General features: G+C 29.2%; 2 protein-coding genes and 1 long non-coding RNA gene across 3 annotated transcripts; 2 read left to right on the forward strand and 1 right to left on the reverse strand.

Annotated features, from left to right (window-relative positions):
• The first annotated feature begins 449 nt into the window (after positions 1-449).
• Positions 450-2,778, forward strand: LOC113371065 (zinc finger protein 76-like). The gene is made up of 6 exons (XM_026611712.1): positions 450-617; positions 740-1,295; positions 1,540-1,735; positions 2,043-2,245; positions 2,451-2,558; positions 2,626-2,778. The coding sequence occupies exons 2-6, from the start codon at positions 768-770 to the stop codon at positions 2,776-2,778; spliced, it is 1,188 nt and encodes a 395-aa protein (XP_026467497.1). The 5' UTR covers positions 450-617; positions 740-767.
• A 4,624-nt stretch (positions 2,779-7,402) lies between these two features.
• Positions 7,403-18,125, forward strand: LOC113371066 (ionotropic receptor 93a-like). The gene is made up of 18 exons (XM_026611714.1): positions 7,403-7,424; positions 12,072-12,224; positions 12,801-12,920; positions 13,002-13,130; positions 13,196-13,363; positions 13,428-13,648; positions 14,830-14,997; positions 15,150-15,252; positions 15,358-15,476; positions 15,566-15,672; positions 15,736-15,751; positions 15,924-16,175; positions 16,434-16,596; positions 16,669-16,889; positions 16,969-17,149; positions 17,216-17,294; positions 17,647-17,804; positions 18,028-18,125. Exons 1-18 carry the CDS (start codon positions 7,421-7,423, stop codon positions 18,123-18,125), a joined length of 2,460 nt encoding a protein of 819 aa, XP_026467499.1. The 5' UTR covers positions 7,403-7,420.
• Positions 18,126-18,501: 376 nt separating this feature from the next.
• LOC113370536 lies at positions 18,502-20,494 on the reverse strand. The gene is made up of 3 exons (XR_003366575.1): positions 20,356-20,494; positions 19,117-19,667; positions 18,502-18,619 (listed from the first exon to the last, which is right to left on the reverse strand). It is a non-coding gene; the product is annotated as an uncharacterized LOC113370536 (long non-coding RNA).
• Positions 20,495-21,496: the final 1,002 nt, after the last annotated feature.

Here is a 21,496-nt window from a genome sequence, read left to right on the forward strand (position 1 = left end):
ATACTATTATATTGTCTAGGTACTTTACTAACAAAAAAACAGACACACAGATATATGTTGCTCAATTTGGTTTAATATTTATGTTTTTTGTAGTAAATAAAACTGATCAAAGGTACCATTAAAATTGAATTGAAAAATTTTAGATTGATTTTTACTTTCTCATGAGCTTACACCGTTAGCTGTTAGCTAGTATAGCTAACGGTGAAAGCTAGGATGTCCCTATATTCATAGCTTTGCATAGCTTGTTAAAGTTTAAATTTAAAATTGGCGCTTTTTGTGGCGCTGTTTATTAAATCGATAACTCTGAAGTTGCACATCTTTATATACTCTTCTTTATCTATGGACACTTTGTTTTATTTTTAACGAGAAGAACGAAATTAGCGAAAAAAAAAAACGGTTCAATAAACGGTGCTTTATTCGACGGCCATCACCAACAATATTTAGTTTTAGGTTATCTGTATGTGTCAAAAATATGGAACAACAATAAATTAAGTTAATTAGCAATTTGAGAGTTTTTCATAATTTTGTTGTATTGTTATAATTTCCATAATTCAATTAGATTATGGAATAAAAATACCTAACGAAAAAATTGTACAATTATTACGGCGTGTTTAGATGTGAGTATCATTTTGAGTGATTTTGCACCTACTTTTATTATTTATTGAATTTGAAAGGGTAATATTCTAAATACGACTGAAGTATTCAAGATTATAGTATTTTTTGTTGTTTTTTATTCCAGATGAAAAATAAATAATTAATTTTAAACGATGGAAGATAAGTTTGCAAATGTTTCTGAAGCAGACATGGCTACAATTTCAACAGAACCTCCTGTATTGAGACTATTTGTATCTAATGACTCATCAGGAATTGTAACTGATGATTCTAATGATTTTTATATTCTTGAATTCAATGAAGAAAACCCTCTTCTCATGAGCTCGGAAATAGATCAGACCAGCTTTCTAAATGATGTTTCAATCCCCCTGAATGATGATTTTCAAACGTTTAGCAAAAGTAATTTAAGAACGGTGATGCTAGCAGATGGAACCCAGGCATTTTTAGCAGCTGATTCTTTGAATTCTGAAATGCTAGATTTGAATGATACAGAATTGAATTTTATTCAAAACCAAGTGTTAAATGAACAAGTTGTGGGTGATGATTTAGTTTATGAAATTAATGGTTCTTCAAGTGAAAGTCCTCCAGTTTCAGCAGAGGTTGAAGAAGAATTGCATGGAAAAAAATATGCTTGCACTTACAAAGGCTGTGAAAGAAGATATACCACAAAACATCACCTAAGGGTAATTTAGAAATTTTATAATTGCAATTTATCAATATTATAGATTAATCCTTGACAATATTATTTTTTTGTTTGTTATTTTTACTTGTATCTAATTCTACCATAATTTTATTGAATTACAATCTTATTGCAACTTCTTTTAAACAATAATTAATTTAGTTTGTTTAAATAAAATTATTTAACACTAGCTATAACACATGATATAAGTAATATTCAATTTAGGTGGGGTTTTGTTTTTTTTGCAGGTGCATGAAAGAGTTCACACTGGAGAACGACCTTACGTTTGCAAAACCTGCAATCGATCATTTGCGACAAGTTATTCTCTGAAAACTCATTGCAGAACACATACAGGAGCCAGACCTTTTGAATGCTTTTTTGAAAATTGTAAAAAAGGCTTCAAAACATCTGGAGATTTGCAGAAGCATGTTAGAACTCATACAGGTAGGTATCATTAATTAAGATTTATAAAATAAATAAATACAATAATAAGTAATTTTATTGCTTGCTTGTACTAATTTAAATTTAAATGCTTAAATCACATTAATTAAATAATTATCATAAATCATGATTTCTCAATATGTATACAATGTATGTTATGGCAAGAATGATTAATTTTTGATAATGAATGATAATTTTTTTTATAATGGTTTTTACTTATGTAGAGCTTGCGTGTAAAAATCAGCTATTCAGCACTTCCTAATATAATTGCTTTAAACCATTGATCAAAATTTCATATTTTATATTATAGGTGAAAGACCATTTACTTGTTTAATAGATGGGTGTGATAGAAGCTTTACTACTTCAAATATTATGAAAGTTCATATGCGTACCCACACGGGAGAGCGTCCATATGCATGTAAATATTGTGATAAAAGATTTTCGTCAACAACAAATTATAGGAATCATGAGCGTATTCATACTGGGCTCAAACCTTATGCTTGTGCAGTTGAGGTAACTATAATGCAAGATTGAATGTTAAATTTAGTAGGAGCATACTTGAAGTCTTATTTACACTATTTCATTAACTATTTCTCTAGCTGTTTATGAGAACAATTATAAACTATTGATAGTCCTTTGTCAAAAATTTATAGCATTTGCTTAATTATAGTACGTATTAAATTTATATTTTGATAATGTGTAATTCCAAATATTTTAGTCTTGTGGAAAACGATTTACTGAATATTCATCTTTGTATAAGCATCAGATTGTGCATGAGCCTTCTAAACAGTTTAAGTGCAACATCTGCAATCGGGTTTTTAAATTGGTATGTAATAATTTATTTATATTTATACTGTTTCGAAATTAAATTGAGAACATTCTTTGCTTTTCAGGCACAAACTTTGCAAAATCATTATTTATCAGCACATTCATCAAATGCAAAGAATGAAATGGATATAGTAATAATACCACAAAATAAAATTGAATATAGTAGTGATAGTTTAAATGTTATTGAAAATAACTTGAACTCTTCAATGATTATTTAAAAGGACTGAAAATTTTCATTTATTATATTTTTTACTATAGCCAATTTTATTAAGTAATTTATTGAACAGTGGATGAAAGATGTATTTTATAAGTATTTAATAAAAAAAATTAATTTATTATACAAAGAATTTCTTTCTTTGTTAATCAATGATAACTATAATGATTTATCCAAATTAAAGTATGTGAACATAAAAGGAAAGAGAATAATGAAAAGGTAATATTACTATAATAGAAAGATATTACTTTTCATAAACTGCTGTCAATATGTTGATTCAACAAATTATCCATTTTTTTCACTGTGATTCCAAAACTGAAATGTAAACAATCAATATGATGTTTTATTTCGTATTATTATTATAGTTATCCTGGATAAATAATGATATACTTAAAATATCAAAACTTACTTGATCACCAAATTAATAGAATGACAAATCCAATTTGACATCTTATTCTCAAACTGTATATTGTTTTTTTCATTTCGCATAACACATTTATTTAATGATAGTGACAAAAATTATATTTTTTTATCGTTTGAGCAAGTAAATGACAAAGTTCATATTTTTTTAAATCAAAAGTTTAATGTTGTTTTTGAAAATAATTTTATTAGTTGCTTTAAATCATAAATCAAAGAATTGTTAACATGTATTCTCAATTAAAAATGGATGCATTTGTACGAAGAGCATGTGTCGAGGGTATCAAAAACGTATTGAGATGCGGACGAAATGTGGAATCAATGGGTGAACAATGTAATAATTATAATGATAATAATAAATTTGTGGTTTTATTAGTGTTGATTTATAGTGACTTGTTAATTATCGTTTCCCTCACGTGTTGGCAAAAGTGAAATTTTGAACAAATAAGTTACTTATTCAAAAAATTTGTTCACAGTTATAACATCAAAATCAAATACAGTTTTGAAGAAGTGTTCTCCTTGTTTATTTGCCTTTCAAGAAGTTCAAAACCGCAACGTCGGCAGTAGTCTAGGTCGTTATCGTTCTTACGGCACAATGACGGAACCGGACGAAAATCTCGACAAACCTGGTATAAAACTGAATAATGTCCATGTCAAAACTCCTAAAGAGATAGCCGAGCAAGACATTGCCAAAAAGAACGCTCGTCTCGGCGCAGTCATAGAATACATTCGTCTCATGATGACTTCCGATAAACCAATAATTCTTGAAGATCTTAGAGTTGTGAAACTAATACAACTGATTAATGAGGCGCAGATCGATAAAAATGATAGATCTCATACAGGGCCAGGAAGATATCCCGATAGATCTTTTAATTATAAAGATAAAGATGACTTAAGAGATAAAGCTCAACCTATGAGTTCGCCTCAAAGGGGCGAAGATGCCTGTAGTACACCATTGCGAACTGCGGCATCAGCTTGGGGAAGACCATCAGGAAGAAACTTGTCCACTGGAAACATAATTCATTTTAGATCATTTTGTTGTAAGAATAAATTTTAAAATAATTTTCATCAGATGCAAGTCCAAAATGCTTTTCCAAATTTTTGGTAAAATTACCTGTTTTCCGTGACATTATAATGCAATACAAATAATATTGAGAATAAAAATTATTAATTAAAAACATGTTTTTGCACTTGTATTCTGCTTAATTTAGCCTTAAATTGTTTCAGGTTTTATAAATACAAGTAAATATTCTAAAAGTAAACGTGCACATACTTATAAATGTTATTATTGTCTTGTGCTTAATATTTTGAGTGAAATTTAATTTGTTGTGAAATGTAAAAGTGTAAAAGTTAAATTAGGCTATTGAAACAATTATTTTTAGCTATTTTTACTAATTTTCGTTGTTCAAACAGCCGCTTCTGGTGAATGTACCGATACAAAGGAAATGATATGCAAAAAATGCACCATGACACCAGGCTTAGTTCGTGCGGTAAACGTCCAGATAAATTGGGAGTTGTTTGCAAGCTATACATATATGAACATTGCAAGTTTTTTCGATCGCAGTGATGTAAGTGTTTAAAAATTATAATTTCTTATTTTTCTCGAATTAAAATATGCATTATTTTTATATTCCTTGCAATAATTTCTGAATTTATTTCCGGTTTTGCTAATGAATTCTTTAATAATTATTTTCAATAGGTTGCTTTACCGGGTTTTTATAGTTATTTCATGTTTATGTCAGAAGATGAAACTCAACATGCAATGACTTTAGTGAATTTTTTGAATGCCAGAGGTGCAACTGTGGAGTTTACTCCAATCAAAACTCCTGAAAATATGAAACTCACAGATGCTGCATCAGCTGTTTCTTTTGCATTAAATTTAGAGCGAGATGTTACCGGTGTAATTATATAATGGAATCTTTTTTTTTGCTTTCCATCTTAGTCAATAGTATATAATTATTTTTTGTATTGAAAATTTATTTCAGAAAATTATTCATTTGCAAGAAACATCTGATAAGTTAAAAGATGCCCATACTTCAGATTTTATAGTTACAACATACGTATATGAGCAGGTATCAAAATTGAACATTTTTTTGAATTAATTTCTTCCAAAATGTAACAAATATAAAACATAATTTTAATTTCAGTTTGATACAATAAGAGAGATGGAATTGATACTATCGAAATTAAAACTGGTAGACAGTGGTGTTGGAATATACATTATTGATAAAGACTTATTCGACAAATACGAGCCGAAAAGAAGGAAAGCTGGAAAGTAATAACGGAAGTAATAATTTTACAATTATTATTATGATTATATGAAAATAATCATAAGTTTAATTTGCAAGTAATGAAAGTAGTAAGAAATCGTGGTAACTCTCATCAAAAAAACTAGAGAAAAATATCCCTAATGGCCATTAGGTTAAAAATTATTTTTATCACACCGTGATCATTATTGTTTGGTTATTGTGTTTAATTTTGAATATTTTTGAACATTTATAATAAACCTTGCCAAGGCACTTTAGTGCATTTTTTAGAAGAAGGCCTTCCAAAGTCATCAATTTTGAGAATTTTTAATTCATAGTTTAACAATAGTCTTAGTTCTAGGAAACTTGTTGTAGTGGTGTCTTCCTTTTTTAATGTGTTCTTAGAAATGTTATTTACGATCATGGTTTCAAAGTTCAAATGAACAAAAAAATAAAAAAAACTCAACCACCATAACCGAAAAATGGTCACAGTTTGACCAAAGCTTTAAGTTGTACTTAAAACTTTGGTCTTTAAGTACTTTAAATTATTAGCAACCTAACAACCTAAACTTAAATTTAAACCGCATAGGATAAATTTTTTTTCAAGATAGTTACATTCAAACCTATCATCCCCAACAATAGTAAAATTTGTTAATTTATTTATAGCGAAAAACAGCAATGTAGCGGACGCAAAGTGTTAATACCACGTGAAGTACCTTCTGAACTTTTACAGTAACTCGAAATATATGAAAAATATTTGTGTTTGTCTTAATTGTATAAATTTTATTAATATTGTTAGCGTGTATTTGTATATTTATTCGGAAATACGTTAAATTGTACTAATACTTAATCATTGAATCATGTTTTGCTTTAAAGAATAAATGAATTAGTTCTTTGAATTCAAATTTATCAAATAAGTATTGAAGAAAAAAAAGTTTGAGGGCCGGTCCTACCTTGAACGTAATGTATGCAAAAAATGCGGGCGCAAGCCTTAGGGGGCGCCAAAACGATATTCGGATATGAAATTTATAATATAGTTTTTTCAATATCATTCAAAAAATATATAATTTCTTTGCATCTTTTACTAATCTTGGACAATATTTTTCAAACTTCAAGGCAACAATCTGATACACGATGGTAAAGTATAGATGAATACATACAATTAGGTTCTCACAATATCAGCAGAAGTTTACGGTGCAATTTTAGATATTTTAAATAATGAAAAATTAAATTAAAATAATTTGACATGAAGTACCAGTGTTATGTTTAATAATGAAAGGGTAAATTTTTTTTTGTTCTCTATGGTTTGTTCAATAGAATATAAATAGCTCAAAAAAAAATGGCATGTGGACGCTGAGTATCCCAGGACCGGCCCTGTATATATAAATATATATATATATATATATATATATATATTATTAATTTCCAATCATCACGCAGGCTCCCTATTTCCGACAACGCTTCTTTATTTTATGAGAGACTTACGTCATTCCTGACTCTATTGAACAATTTTCAATAGATTATCAGTTTTATTATGATATGTGTTTTATCGCGGCAGATGTGGCCTAGTGATCCACATTCTTGTGGCCTATATATTGCACTGATTGATTCCAAAACTCCATTAAATTTGCACGAGCGCCGCAAGCTGACCTTTTTTCCAACCCTCAGCGAGAAAATGCCATGGTTATGCCGAGACTGTTTGAATTCTTGTCCGGTAGTCACATCACAAATTCAATCAGAAACGCACCTGCACATTTCGTTATGAAATTCATAATTGCAGGTGTTGGATTATTAATAATAAAGTTACAAATAATAACGTTAAAAAGTCTGGTGCGATACATCGCTCGACGACATGTGTGTTATTTGACATCCGTCGTTTAAACTAACATGTTGGTACATGGTGTTGCATTTGTTCAATTGTGTTTGATATTGATACGGAACCCTGTATATGGATTGGATTCGCTCATATCTAGCAACGCCACAATGGGTGAGTCTATAAATTTTATTTAAAAATAATTTATATTTGCTACCTATTTAACATAAATACTAACTGCTGCATGTTGTACAGTTGTCTAGACTTATAGTTCATGTTATTTTTAACTTCCCGTAGGGTAAGTTATTGTACTGGGCCGAAAATCAAAATTGAAAATTGTTACATTTCTCGACGTTTTGAAGGTTTCTGAACGTTTTGGCATACCTCAGAAAATGGATGTGTGTGTGTGTGTGTATGTATGTATGGATACAAATTTTCAGTCACGTTTGTGGGCGCACGGATAAACCGTTTTGAATGGTTCAAAAAACATTCGATTCCTATTGATAGGGAAAGAGCTGATTAGTTTTTGGCGCAAGCAGGTCCAGCCGTTTCGGAGATACGGAGCAAAGAATGCAGAAAATATAAATCGACTTTTTGAGAGAACGGAGTATCCGATTTGAATGATATAAAAAACATTCAATTAGTAATTATTGGGAGAAGTGTTTATGAGTTTTTGGTAAAGGCAGGCCCAGCCATTTCGAAGATACTGAGCTAAATATATAAAAAATGGCAATTTTTGAGAGAACTAAGCGTCCGATTTAAATGATTTTAAGAACTTTCTGCTTCTCTTAACAAAATAATTGATTTTGGATTTTTTTTTAGTTTTTCAGCGAAAATAATTCAGATATTATTTTTATTCTGACTAAAGTTCTAATATAACTTAAACAAATAATTTTAAATTTGCAATTTAGTTTAGATAATTTTTATAAATATTAGACAATGTTACAATATTTATAATAATCTATTTGAAAACATTCAGTATTCCTTGAACATTTCGTTACGGTACGGAAAGTTCCAGCAATTTGCCTTAAGGCACGATGCTATACACCCCACTAGTCATTATATATTTTATGCAAAACTTAAAATTAAATTAAGTTTATCAAACAATGTTTTATAATTACTCGGCATTTAGAATATGCTAGTATTCATATTTCGGTTATTTTATTATTTCATTTCAATCATTCGTTCATTTAGTAAAGGTCGTTTCACAGCCCAATTATAGAAACCACGTTAATGATAGTAAACAATAAATACTCCAATTACTATTTTTATCTTAAAGTATATTTGCGAGGGTATTTTATAAGCTTTCAATTTTTGAATATTTTGTTATATTCGTATAATTTATAGATAACTATTTTTTTGTATTATAATTGTAGAACAATTTAACCACAAATATCACTTTTTACTGAAACACTTTATTGCTACCAATGTAATTTAACAAACAAAATGTTATGATTGATATTTTAGTGATGAGACAATAAATATGTATTACAAATAAACTCATACCATATAACTTTCATTACGATTATATTGGAAAAACATAATTCAAAGAAATATGATTCATCAAATTACGAGAAACTACTTATTGATTGATAATTGCGAATTGACCTTAATATTTCTTATTATTTAAGCTTAATAAAATAATACACCAATTTAATAAAATCGTAATTGATTTTTTTTAATTACTTTTGACACGAATGAATTTTCACTGCGTTTAATTTTGAATTTATATTTTACTACAGGTTTAGGGTAAAAAAATAAATGCGACAAATTTCAACGACTAGATGTGTTGAATTGTTCAAAATACGCGGCTGTTGGTTCGTTTGTAAAAACTACTTTATCCATATATTCCTTCCTCGATTTTTGTTCTTGATTCAATCGTTCATTTTCTTCACGAACCGCCCTTTCGTATTCCTTCTGTTCTCTCTCTTGCTGACGTTCTTTGAGAACTGCTTGCTTGGAAATTCTCAAAGCTAAAGTGTCCCAATCCTTCTTGTATTGAGCTTCCATAACTTGCTTAATTCGGTTATCTTCAATCTGCCTGCGTTGTTCAGCTTTTATTTCGTCCTTTTCACGTTGGGTCATTCCTTTGTACATGTAGCCAATTTTCCTATGTTCGCCCATACTGCTTTGGGCCTGGCTGGCTTCCTCGCACAACATCGGGCTTGTAACATTATTGTAAATCTCTGCCAAATTATCTTCTTCTTCTTGCTTGGCACGTATGATTCTTTCAGTTTCTTGCTCTGCAGCTAAGGCAGCATTGTATTGTGCAGTTGCTTCCATTAATTTTCTCCTGCATTCTTGTTCCATCATATCTAGTTCGACAGCGCGATTGTCTCGAGCTACTATTGCAGCCTGATATGCTTCTTCCGCGGTTTTGCGATTCTTTTCAGCATTTTCCCGTTCTTGCATTTGTTGTCCAAGCCAAGCGTGCAGCTGCTCTTTCTGGATCTTAGCACGTGCTTCGCCGAATAAATCTTCTCCTAAAAAGATAAAAATTTATTTAAAGATTTGATAGGACTTTCACAGGAATAATGCGTTTTTACACATATAAACACTTGTACACACCTATTTATTTATATAATTACCTTCAAATTTCTGAATAGACGATGGACCCATTCTTGGATCATCGTCATTTAATCTAATTGGCAACGATTTTTTCATCCCATCTGGGTCATACAAATCAAATTCTCTTCTATCCTCAGGACGCTGAAATACTTTTCGAAATTCATTAATTTCCATTTCTATACGCTTTTTTGCTTCTCTTTCTCTCCTTTCTGTAACAATAAGTTAAACACAAATTGATTATTATTGTAGCTATATTTATTTTGAAAATTATATAAATTTTTCAGAATATGGAATGAATGTGGAATCTTCTATCGATAAATTGTTATAGTGACGAAATAAATTGTTATATGTGAGTACAACCGGTTCAAAAAGAATCTCTTTAAAATTCAATCCATTGAAGAAGAATTTATTTAAATTATAAAAATCTAAACTAAATTTATAAAAGATTAGAAATCTCAATCTTGATATTTAACTTATTTAACTATTGCTACTATTGCATATTAAAATCTAATAGTCAATCATTTAATCGATTGTTGCAATTATTACAATACATTACTGCAGTAATTTGTTTGATTAATGCTCAATTTTTGTATCGCGATAAATTATTTCTATAAGGTTTAGCGAGTTTTATTGACTTCGGAGTAAATTATTAACATGTGAAGCAGACAAATACTATTCTAATAAGAATATTTTTGAAGATTTTTTCAATCAGTATCTATTCATATTACGGATGTTTAGCAGTTGTTATGTTATCTTAGCGTTTGACTTATTTAGAAGACAACCCAGTAGTTGTCCAATACTAGTTGTGACATATTATGACTCTATTTAGTAGTATTTTTTGATTCTCACTTAAGTTTATATTTGAGGTCTAACAGAAAATTGATATCATCCTGCCTGATATAGGATCGAACCCAGCATCAGTTTGTTTATTGTTAGCCCACGCTCTTCAACGTTACAGAATAGATAATACACGAATATTTATAACACTGAACCAAATATTTCTACATCCTGCGAAAACTATTAATAATAATTTCCGAAAACTTCATCTGCCCAATGACTAATTTAATTATTCATTACCCATTTCATTGGCTAATTCCAGCGTCCTACATTGTTGTTTATAAAAAGCTTCCTCTTGGGCCCTTTCTTGTGTCCTTCGATCATGATTTTCCTTGATCTGCTTTTCCAAAGCGCAATAATCGACACCTATCAGACGGGCTCTGGCATTAAATATTCTTTTTTTGCGTTCGGCTTCAATTTGCCGCTTTCGTTCTATTTTTGCCGCTTCCTTGCGGTCTTGTTCTGTCATCAATTGAAATTTCAGCATCTTGATTTTAAAAAATTATACTTTCCAAATAAATTATAAAATATTTTTATACGTTGTGCGTTTAGAAAACAAATGAAAATATTAAATCAATGCTGTTGTCAGGGGAGCATCTGACAATTGTTTTTACCGCAACCATGGAAACAAGTTTGAGGCGTTATGAAAACCGACATAAAACAAAATTTATTATTGATAATTGAAAATCCTTTCTAAATAATCCTTTCACTTGATTAATGTTATACGTATAGCATATATTATTAATAGCGTTTTGAATTATTTGATATTAAATTAAGTAGAACATGTATTATGTAAAAATATTGATATCATACCAAATTTCAACTCTTCTTATTTTAAACAAAAAAGCGTTATTATATTGTATCTACTATTTATTTGGTGTTTCATGATGTATTTAATTTTGTGATATTACTTAGTTATTATAACGTAGTTTTTTAAATTACATTAATTATGTTTCACTTTGGCAGCCAGAAGAATGAATTCAATCGCATTTTGTTAAAAAAAGAATATGCTTAATTTAATATGGTGGGTTTGTAATATTGAAAATCAGATATCTCATAAACAATTTAACAAAAACATCATATAAAAATGCTAAAGTTAAATCACCATTAAATTCATTTATTCGTTTAATGAGTACGCATTATCAATATTTATATGAATTCGTTTGTAACATAAAGTCGTATTGCATTTATTTGTTTTTTTTTTTTCAATACATAAAAGTTATATATTTACTTTAAATTATGCATTTAAAGCTTATTCTTACTTTTTTCATTTTCATCAGCCAATTCAGTTTATTCAACTTCATTAATCTAGTTTTTTGCCAATTCACATAAATTAATGTGATAATTAAACTAAAAAATTAATCTAAAAAAATTACAAAACATTTCTATGTTCTAATAGTTTTTTTTATTTCACAGCTATAATATTGGATCGGGAATATTTGGGAGACTCATATGAAGATATTTTATCTACAATGAAAGCTATTGCGGAACAAGTATTGAGAGAAGAAATGAAAAACGGCGGATTAAATATTCAATATTTTTCTTGGAGTAACATTAACTTGAAAAGAGGTATACAAATTGTTTTTTTCATATAAATTATTTCTTAATTTCGGAGCAAATAGATAAATTATATAGAATAAATTTATAAATACCGGTTTATTTTCAGTTTTAAACAGTCAATATATTTATTTCATTTTAAAATCAAGTTAGAATTTCATTGCTTTATCAATTGAACTGTAAAGGCTTCTCGATTGAAGTTTATTGTGTTTCATGATGTTACTATACTACTACTACTGGGGGTGATTAAATATGTAAGGGTAGTAACCTGAAAACCTAGATAGCGCATTCAAGGTTCCAAGGTCAGGTTTAGATTGCATGAACTCGTTTCTTTGAGCTTTGTATTTCTGTATATTTTTAAAATTCACTAAAATGTCCATGGGACTTGCTAATGATTATTTATAAATGTGCATGTAAAGATAGTGCAGTTGTAAATCATCAACTAGTATTAGTCTTTTACTAATATTTTAATAAATCATTTTGTAAGTTCATAATCGTCATAATTTATACTTCTTCCTGTAATTAATTCTGAATTACTTTACTAATTGTGAAAGATTTTTTTATTAATTACATTATTTTGTATAAAAGGTTTCACAGCTATACTTAGCATGGCCAACTGCCATAATACTAAACTCTTGCATGCTGCTGCAGCAGAAGAAGAAATTTTAGTTATGGCGATAACAGATGCAGATTGTGCCAGACCTCCAGGTTATAAATAATTATATAATATCAGTATAATAAACTCTGTTAATAATTTACAAATATCTAATCATACATCATTTTGTACAGGTGATTTTGGTGTATTATCAGTACCCTTGTTGGAGCCTGGATTTGAGATGGCACAGATTCTTCTAGATATGCGAAGTGGAAAAGGTCTTGACTGGAAGTCTGCAAATATAATACATGATGATACTTTAAGTAAGCAATATAATAATTGAAACAAGAATGATTAATTGATTTTAATGTACTTTAATTTTATTTAGATCGTGATATGGTAAGCCGTGTAGTAACAGCTTTATCATCTGAATTACCTGATGAAACTACTGCTCCTACCGCAGTTTCTATTTTTACTATGAGGGCTGAAAAACATGAAAAAGAACGCAGAGAGGCTATAATTGAACTATTAGCCAATCTGCCAATGGGGCGTATCGGTATGCCATATATTCCACCAGAAAAAAAATAAAAAACTGATAATTACTTTTTTTTAATTTTTAGGAAAGACTTTTCTGGTGATTATTGGTCGTCAGCAATTGGAATCATTTATGGATATTGCTGCAGAGTTGAGAATTGTTAATACTTTGACGCAATGGTTGTACGTTGTTGCAGATAGTGATGCCATTCGCGATCCTGTTTTGAAGTTCAGCAAACGTATAGGAGAGGGTTTTAATATTGCTTTTGTTAGTAATTTTAGCAGACCTTCCAGACAAGAATGTCAGGTTAGAATATACTAAATTATTTAAAATCACAGCGACATTTATTGTATTGCTTAGATTGTCTTTCTTCATCATTACTCTTAACGGTGAAGGCTGGAGCTTTCCGGTACACAACAATTTTATTTCTTGGTGAATTTTAAGTTAATCATTTTTTAATTTAATTTTTTCACATTAATTTTATTTTACTTTAACCCTCCGTCGGTCGGATATTTTTTCACATTCGAACGGTCGAAAAGGTCTGGCTGGACCACCATTCATTTTACATGCATTTATATGGGATAAATGAGTTTTTGGTGTCTTATATATTAACGATTATTAGTAGTAAATATTTATAGTTTTGATTTTTTCTTTTTCTTACCGTCTTTTGCATGTGTTGAGCTTGCTTATAATAAAAATATTACATATTATATTATATAAAAAAAATCAGGAAATATAAAAAAATCGTTGCTTTTTTGTCAATTTTTCTGTTTTATATCAATGAAAAACAATATTTATTCTTTTTCGGCGCCTTGAAATGAGTGTGAAATTCAAATGAAAACAAAATGAGGTGCGTCGTCTTTGAATTGAGCTGTAAAACTCAAAGTGAAAATATAATTTCACTACAGGTTTGCCAAAAAAAAATTCGAATGTAGTACGGGTAGAAAAATTTTTGATAATGTGTGCATTAATCATCCAATTTTCAGTGTTTGCGATTACCAATAAGTTTGGTAGGTTTTCAAGGAACTCTAGTCATGAAAATACTAACATTCATGTTACAACACATAGCAAAGAATATATACAACGCAGTTTGAATAGAAAATACCATGAAAAAAGACAAAATACTGGTTTACATATATCAAAAAGCGTATATTTCATACAAAATTTATGAGTAGTCTAGACAGACCTTTCCGACCGTTCGAAGTATAAAAAAGTTAATATCCTTATAATTATCCTTCTGTGCATTTTTTCGTCCTGATTTTTTCATTGATCGACAGATAATGAAATTTTAGAAAAAGTCAAGAAATTTCAAGTCGATAGGATTACTAGAAGTATTTTTTTTAATTGAAGTCGAAAACAGTCTGGCCAGATCACGCCGACCGACGGAGGGTTAATTGCATATTATCAATTGTCTCATAAATACTGACTAATACCGTATTTATAACAAATGTTTAATCATTTATATTCAAAATATATTGTTTATACAGATGGGTAGAGAATGTTATATGCGTGAATATTTTCGTGGATTTATTCATGCTTTGGATAAATGCATTGCTGAAGAACGAGAATTGTATAACCAGGTATCAGACGAAGAATGGGAATCAATTAGGCCCAACAGACGCGAAAGAAGAGATGCTCTTCTTAAACATATGAAGGTAATTACTTCCAATAATAATTTCATAGTTTGGAAGCAAATCTAAAATACCTGCAAATTTAACAATTTTACAATAATCCCTAAGTTTAAATGATACGTTTAGTGCAATATTTATGTGCCATCGATTCTTGATGATTGATTGACTTATTTTAGAAATTTATTAAACAAAAGAGTGAATGTGGAAACTGCACCAGGTGGATGCTCCGGTCATCGGAAACATGGGGTCGAGCTTACATTTTAGATGATACCGAAGTCTCTGATTCTCTTATGAACGTAATTAGTATTATATTTTTTTTATAATGACTTATTGCATTTTATACCTAATAACTACATATTTTTTGTATTTTTATATTTTGAAACATTCAATTAATACAGGCAGGATTTTGGCGACCTACCGATGGCTTATCAATGACTGACTACTTATTTCCTCATATAATGAATGGTTTTCGGGGAAAAGTAATGCCTATTGTCACATATCACGTGAGTAATAAATAAAACATTCAAACTTTAAAGTCAAAATATCCAGTATATTATTTGTTTCAAAAATATTAATAATCAACTTTTTTTAGAACCCGCCATGGCAAATAATAGCATATAATGAATCTGGAGTACCTGCACAATATAAAGGTGTTGTGTTTGATATAATGGATCAATTGTCGATTAATTTAAATTTTAGGTTGGTATAAACCAAAAAAATATAAAATATAAATATTTTTCTAAATTTGTTTTCAATTTTTAGTTACAGTGTTACGATTGTTCCAGTTGATAAAAAGAACGACACTAAAGACAAAGATAAAGATAAACAATTTGGGCCTAAAGAAGCACATGCAAATGTAAACGCTCATGGAAATGTTCAACGTTTCTCAATAAATAACTCTGAATTCTTAAATTAACGTAAACAATAACTTTATTTTTTCTTTTATGTAGGTTACTAATGCCACTTCAGCCCTCGGTCTGCCGCAAGAATTCCCAACCTACCAACTCCCACCAAGCCTACTGAAGGTCGTGAAATCAAATAGGGTTTTATTGGGAGCAGCAGCTACAACAATTGATGAAAAGAAAAAGGCAATGGGTGTCAATTTCACCATGCCAATTAGTGTGCAACCTTACTCATTTTTAGTGTCTAGACCAGGAGAGTTATCCAGGGCGCTGCTCTTTATGCTTCCATTTACATATGATGTAAGAAGTGATATATATATATATATATATATATATAAATATATGATTTTATTAAATCAAACTTGTATTAATATATTTTTGTAAAATTAATAATAGTACTTAAAAATCTTAGACATATTAGCATAGTCTTTCAAAATATTTTTCGATCTTCACTGAGCTTATCATATTATTTAAATTATTCACTATATATTATATAGTTTATAATACATGAAGTCATTGGATCTTCAACATTTATATTTGATATATTTCCATTTACAGACGTGGCTGTGTCTTGGATTCTCCGTTATAGTAATGGGACCCTTATTGTATATAATGCATAGATTTAGTCCATTTTATGAATATTATGGAGTAGCTAGACAAGGAGGATTAAAATCCATGCAAAATTGTTTGTGGTATATGTATGGCGCTCTACTTCAACAAGGTTTAATACATAACATATTAATATACTGATAATTCATATTATGAAATTAAATTTTATATTATTTGTTCTCAGGTGGTATGCACCTTCCCGAAGCAGACAGCGCAAGACTTATTATTGGTACATGGTGGCTGGTGGTGTTAGTAGTAATTACAACTTATTGTGGTAATCTTGTTGCATTTTTAACGTTTCCTAAAATTGATATTGCCATCACGTCGGTGGAACAATTGATAATAAACAAAGAAACCGTATCGTGGACGATTAGAAAAGGCACATACTTAGAATATCACCTCAAGGTAAGAAATTAATTTCTACCTGTAATATTTATTATTTATAAAATCTGGTGCGACACAAAAAAATTACCATAAATTTTAGACAACAGATCAACAAAAATATACAGATCTACGGCGCGATGCTCAGTTTGCTGATTCTGAAAATGAGGACATGATTGAGATGGTCCGTCAAGGAAAACATGTATTTGTTGATTGGAAGATAAATTTGCAATACATAATGAAAAAAGAATTTCTTCAAACCGATGGTTGCGACTTTGCTTTATGTAATATATTATCTTATATGGCGCGTTTTTTTAAATATATTGTCAACCGATGCATTTTTGTTTTAGCGTCTGAAGAATTTATAGATGAGCGGATAGGTATGCTTATAAACAAAGATAGTCCATATCTTCCAGTAATAAACCAAGAGTAAGTTTAATAAAAACATTTTTTTTTATTAAGAATGTTATGCATGACTTGTAGTTTTATCTTGGCTAATATAAATTATAAATATCATTGATACCTCTATATATCTGAAGCGTGAGTTGATTTGATTTGCATTAACTAATATAATAATTATACAGATTTAAATACGATTGGTGCATACCGACAAAGGATTCTCAAAGTATTTTCGTTGAATTTGACAATATGCTGTACAAATACCATTAAGTTATTTCACTCTCATTGTATTGAAAGTTTTTGGCTTTAAGTATGTAGATTTAGGAGAAATTGGTCATCGACATCTTATTTTCTTGACAATTGCCATATTTTTATTTAAAAGATTGAAAAGGATGCACCAGATGGGGCTGATACAGAAATGGCTTGCTTCTTACCTCCCAAAGAAGGACCGTTGCTGGAATAGTGGTAAATCATCAGAGGTCCAAAATCATACTGTTAACATGGACGATATGCAGGGCTCATTTTTTGTACTTTTTCTTGGTAAGACTTTAGTAATAATTATGGAGTAAAATAAAAATAGGTTTATTTAAATATATCTGTTCGCGTTTCCAGTATAGATTCTACAATACCTCATAAATAATAGAAATTAAAATTATTACCTCTCAATTCAAAAGCTTATGTTTCTGTTCTTGAATATATACGAGTATTATAAAATTTATTAATTTATTACCTGCTGTATATTCTACAATTTTTATTATTGCAGGATTTTTACTAGCTGGTTTTGTGATATCTGCTGAATTTCTATATCACAAGAGAAAAACAAAAAAAGAAAAAGCAATTATAAAACCTTTTGTGCCATAATATGTCAGTATTTAAGTGTATATTTAAAGATAATTTATATAGCTGATACACTGCACTGTAGATTTTATAGTTTTATAGTTTAGATCAATATATACGGATATTTAGATATAAATTCATATTTTAAAACACCGGTTTGGTCAATATTAGAAATAAAATGCTGAATATTATCGATCTGCTCTCCCAGATAGATTATATTTTGCAACTTTAAATAAAGTACCAAAAATTTTGAATAACCATTTATACATTTTAGTTATGCATGAACTCTCGCATTTATGCCAATGTAAAGATAATTATAATACGTATATTCGCATAAGATCTATAACAAATTAGACCATTAATTGTTTCGATAAAACTTTGAATAAAGACATATTTTATGATTAAAGGATAATTTATTAGATATTAGTTATTATTAGTACATTAAAGCGTTGCCATCTCTGTTTTGTTCCAATTTATATGAGTATTGTATTTAGGTCCAAGGTAGTATCATGTTAGTCCTGCAAAAACAAGATTGGCATTATTTTTGGGCATGGTTTATATTTTTTTAAATTATATAATAATAATATCATTTCTATAAAGTATACGTAATATGAAATCAGATAAAGAAATATGTGATGCTAACAAAACCACGTTTCCTGACCAGTAGTATTCGACTTTGTACATTTGTTTGAGGATAACCAGTTTTATATTTTATGATTCGACTAATTATTATAAAGTATTCTGAATATATTATATTTTCTGTATAATATGAATAATACATTACGTTTGCAATGCAGTTAGATTTTTATAGTTCAGAGTTCACTAGAATTAGTTCAGATTTTTATAATAGATTCTTATAAAAATACTTCCAGTTTTTAATAATATGTTTTATTATACATTACATATAACTTTATATTTGAGATAACAACTTCGCACAATTGAATCAAAGAAATATTAGATAAATCCATTATTTGAAGATATTAATTAAAATAACATATTGAAATCCACAATTTACCTTTTGTTAGTATGCTAGTATTTTATAAAACAAATTTATTATTCCATATAAAATTTTATGTTTTCAACAGAAGTGCATGCTGGCAAAAGTTTCCCTGTCTTTGAAAACAGGACCCCAGGCTCCATATTTAGCTTTCTGCTCCTGCTCCTTCCTGGCCTGCTGCCTTTTCTCCTCCTCGCGTTTTTGCACAGCGTCGAATCCACTCTTCTTGTGAGAGTTGTCAATAGACAAGGACTTGGTTGCCAGGTATTTCTCGCCTTGGACCATCTTGATTTATTTCCTTTTTCTTTTTTGAGAACAAAACGTAATTTCGTGCAAAGTTCGGTGGTTTTTGGGTGCTACTTTGAATTAATTTTATCACGATTTATTATGTACCAGTGCTGTCTAAATCAATTCAGGTATCCGGGTCGTCGTTAGTTAAATTTCAGACCGTTTTTCAGAATTTATCAAGCTATGGAACGTGCTGGATGTGTGTGAGGACGTAGATTTCGAGGTGGTTGCCTGTGTTTCCTTTACAGTGTTTTCGGCGGGTGCATTGACTTTTAGACAAACTGTAATAAAAATTTAATATAATAATAATAATAATAATTTGATTTAGAGCTCATGTTGTAATTAATAGCAATATTTTTTTTTAAAAGGACGCTAGTGTGAACGATCACAATTTTGCATATTTGTTAGCAGTTTTGTTTATTAATTTTCTAATCACTTTGAATAGTACTTATTTTTGTATCGTTATAAATAATAACTAATAATATAATAATAATAATTGGTTAAAAAATATTATAATTCATAAATATTATAAATTGGGTCTATTCATGTCGAACATATGTCGAATCATTAAATATAATTACACGTTTATGTAATAAGACCATAAATTAGACAAATTATTTAGATTTTTATATGTGAATGAAAATTGTAATTCAAAGCCAAATATCAAAAACATTTTAATTTTATATAAAATGCATCAAATTTCCACATATTTATTTACGCAGTCGCATAACAAATTCCCTATTTATATATCAAATCCAGTTTTGAACATATACTACAATAAAAGCGTCCATGTGTAAAGAATTTTACAAATACATTCGAAACACAGGTTTTATATGCATATACATATCTTTCATAAAAGTGATATTTGTGAAACGACAAACAACATTTGCGATGATTGGCTAACTGGATTGAATTTTTATTAGAAAGCAGTATCAAAATATACAAAAAGTATAGTTTTTTTGTACTTACCAGGGGTTGTAATTGGTTCTAAGAAATCCCAAAGTTTCCCTATTCATTGACACATACAATATAAATTAAACTTTAAAATAAAAATTATTCAATTAAGACTATTTGCTTTAAATTTCGCGCTAAGTCGCTACACTTTCAGTGTTGCAAACAAACTGTGCTAAACGCTCGATCGCTCTCCGTTTATATTCTCCCACTACGACATTCGATCAGAACTTGCCGATCAGGAACTATCAGTAGCGTCCATTTATGAATTTATTATTATTACTTCTAATTATTTACAATTTCGAGAACCAATATTTATTAATTTCTTCGTATTCAAATTAAAAAACAAATCGATTTTACTTACTCTTTAAGTGATATTAAGTCCCTATCTTTCCACAAACAGAATATGTTAGTATTCGTAGTTTTTTTTTGCATTGAATCTGATTTATCGGTTTTTTAATTAAAAAAATGCATTTGAAATAACCTGCCAAGTGTTAATTAAGTTAAAAAAATAAGTATTAAAAAGTTATATATGTTAGCTGTATGTAGGTTTTACAGGTGGTAAGTCAAACAGCTATCTCCCCTCTGTGTGATGAATTTTATTACTGAGCCACTGATATTGGATGAAATAATTGCTCTTTTCTTTAAAAATTATATCTTTTTCTTTTATAAAATTTTGCGTAATGATATTACTAAAAAGGTTTTTTTTCCACTGATATTGGATGAAATAGTTGCGCTTTTCTTGAAAAATTATATCTTTTCTTTTATAAAATTTTGCGTAATGATAAAACTAAAAAGGTTTTTTTTCCATTACGATATCCAAATTATATGAGCATGATTTTGGTATAATCGAGTACGTAAATAGTCTAATAAATCGGAATTATATATATTGTATGATTGGTTGTACTCGTTGTACTGTCAGGTCTTACCTAGTGTTAATTAGAATACAACCCAGCGGCTGACAAATTTCTATCTGATGAATTTTCTTTATTAGGGCTTTGATCTAAAGATATGTGGCAAGAAAAACTTTGACCGCATAATATCCGAATGGAAACTTTACTCTTAAATAAAACTCTAATATTACTACTGTTTGATATCAAGCTGGCCGAACTAAGTACAAACGCGGAACAAGTAAATGTTAATCTAAGATCTCAACATT

This window comes from Ctenocephalides felis, unplaced genomic scaffold, assembly GCF_003426905.1.
Source record: "Ctenocephalides felis isolate EL2017-DRISC unplaced genomic scaffold, ASM342690v1 CF-g0.4_SCAFFOLD_01492, whole genome shotgun sequence".
Classification (NCBI taxonomy): domain Eukaryota; kingdom Metazoa; phylum Arthropoda; class Insecta; order Siphonaptera; family Pulicidae; genus Ctenocephalides; species Ctenocephalides felis.

What these genes read in the sequence shown, in the direction of transcription:
- LOC113371065 (XM_026611712.1), top strand. Translation starts at nt 768, where the DNA reads ATGGAAGATAAGTTTGCAAATGTTTCTGAAGCAGACATGGCTACAATT. An exon ending in GCATGTTAGAACTCATACAG is followed by an intron (nt 1,736 to 2,042) that starts GTAGGTATCATT and finishes TTTATATTATAG; the next exon opens with GTGAAAGACCATTTACTTGT. An exon ending in GCAATCGGGTTTTTAAATTG is followed by an intron (nt 2,559 to 2,625) that starts GTATGTAATAAT and finishes TTTGCTTTTCAG; the next exon opens with GCACAAACTTTGCAAAATCA.
- LOC113371066 (XM_026611714.1), top strand. An exon ending in TAACATTAACTTGAAAAGAG is followed by an intron (nt 12,225 to 12,800) that starts GTATACAAATTG and finishes TTTGTATAAAAG; the next exon opens with GTTTCACAGCTATACTTAGC. An exon ending in ATTTTTTGTACTTTTTCTTG is followed by an intron (nt 17,805 to 18,027) that starts GTAAGACTTTAG and finishes TTATTATTGCAG; the next exon opens with GATTTTTACTAGCTGGTTTT.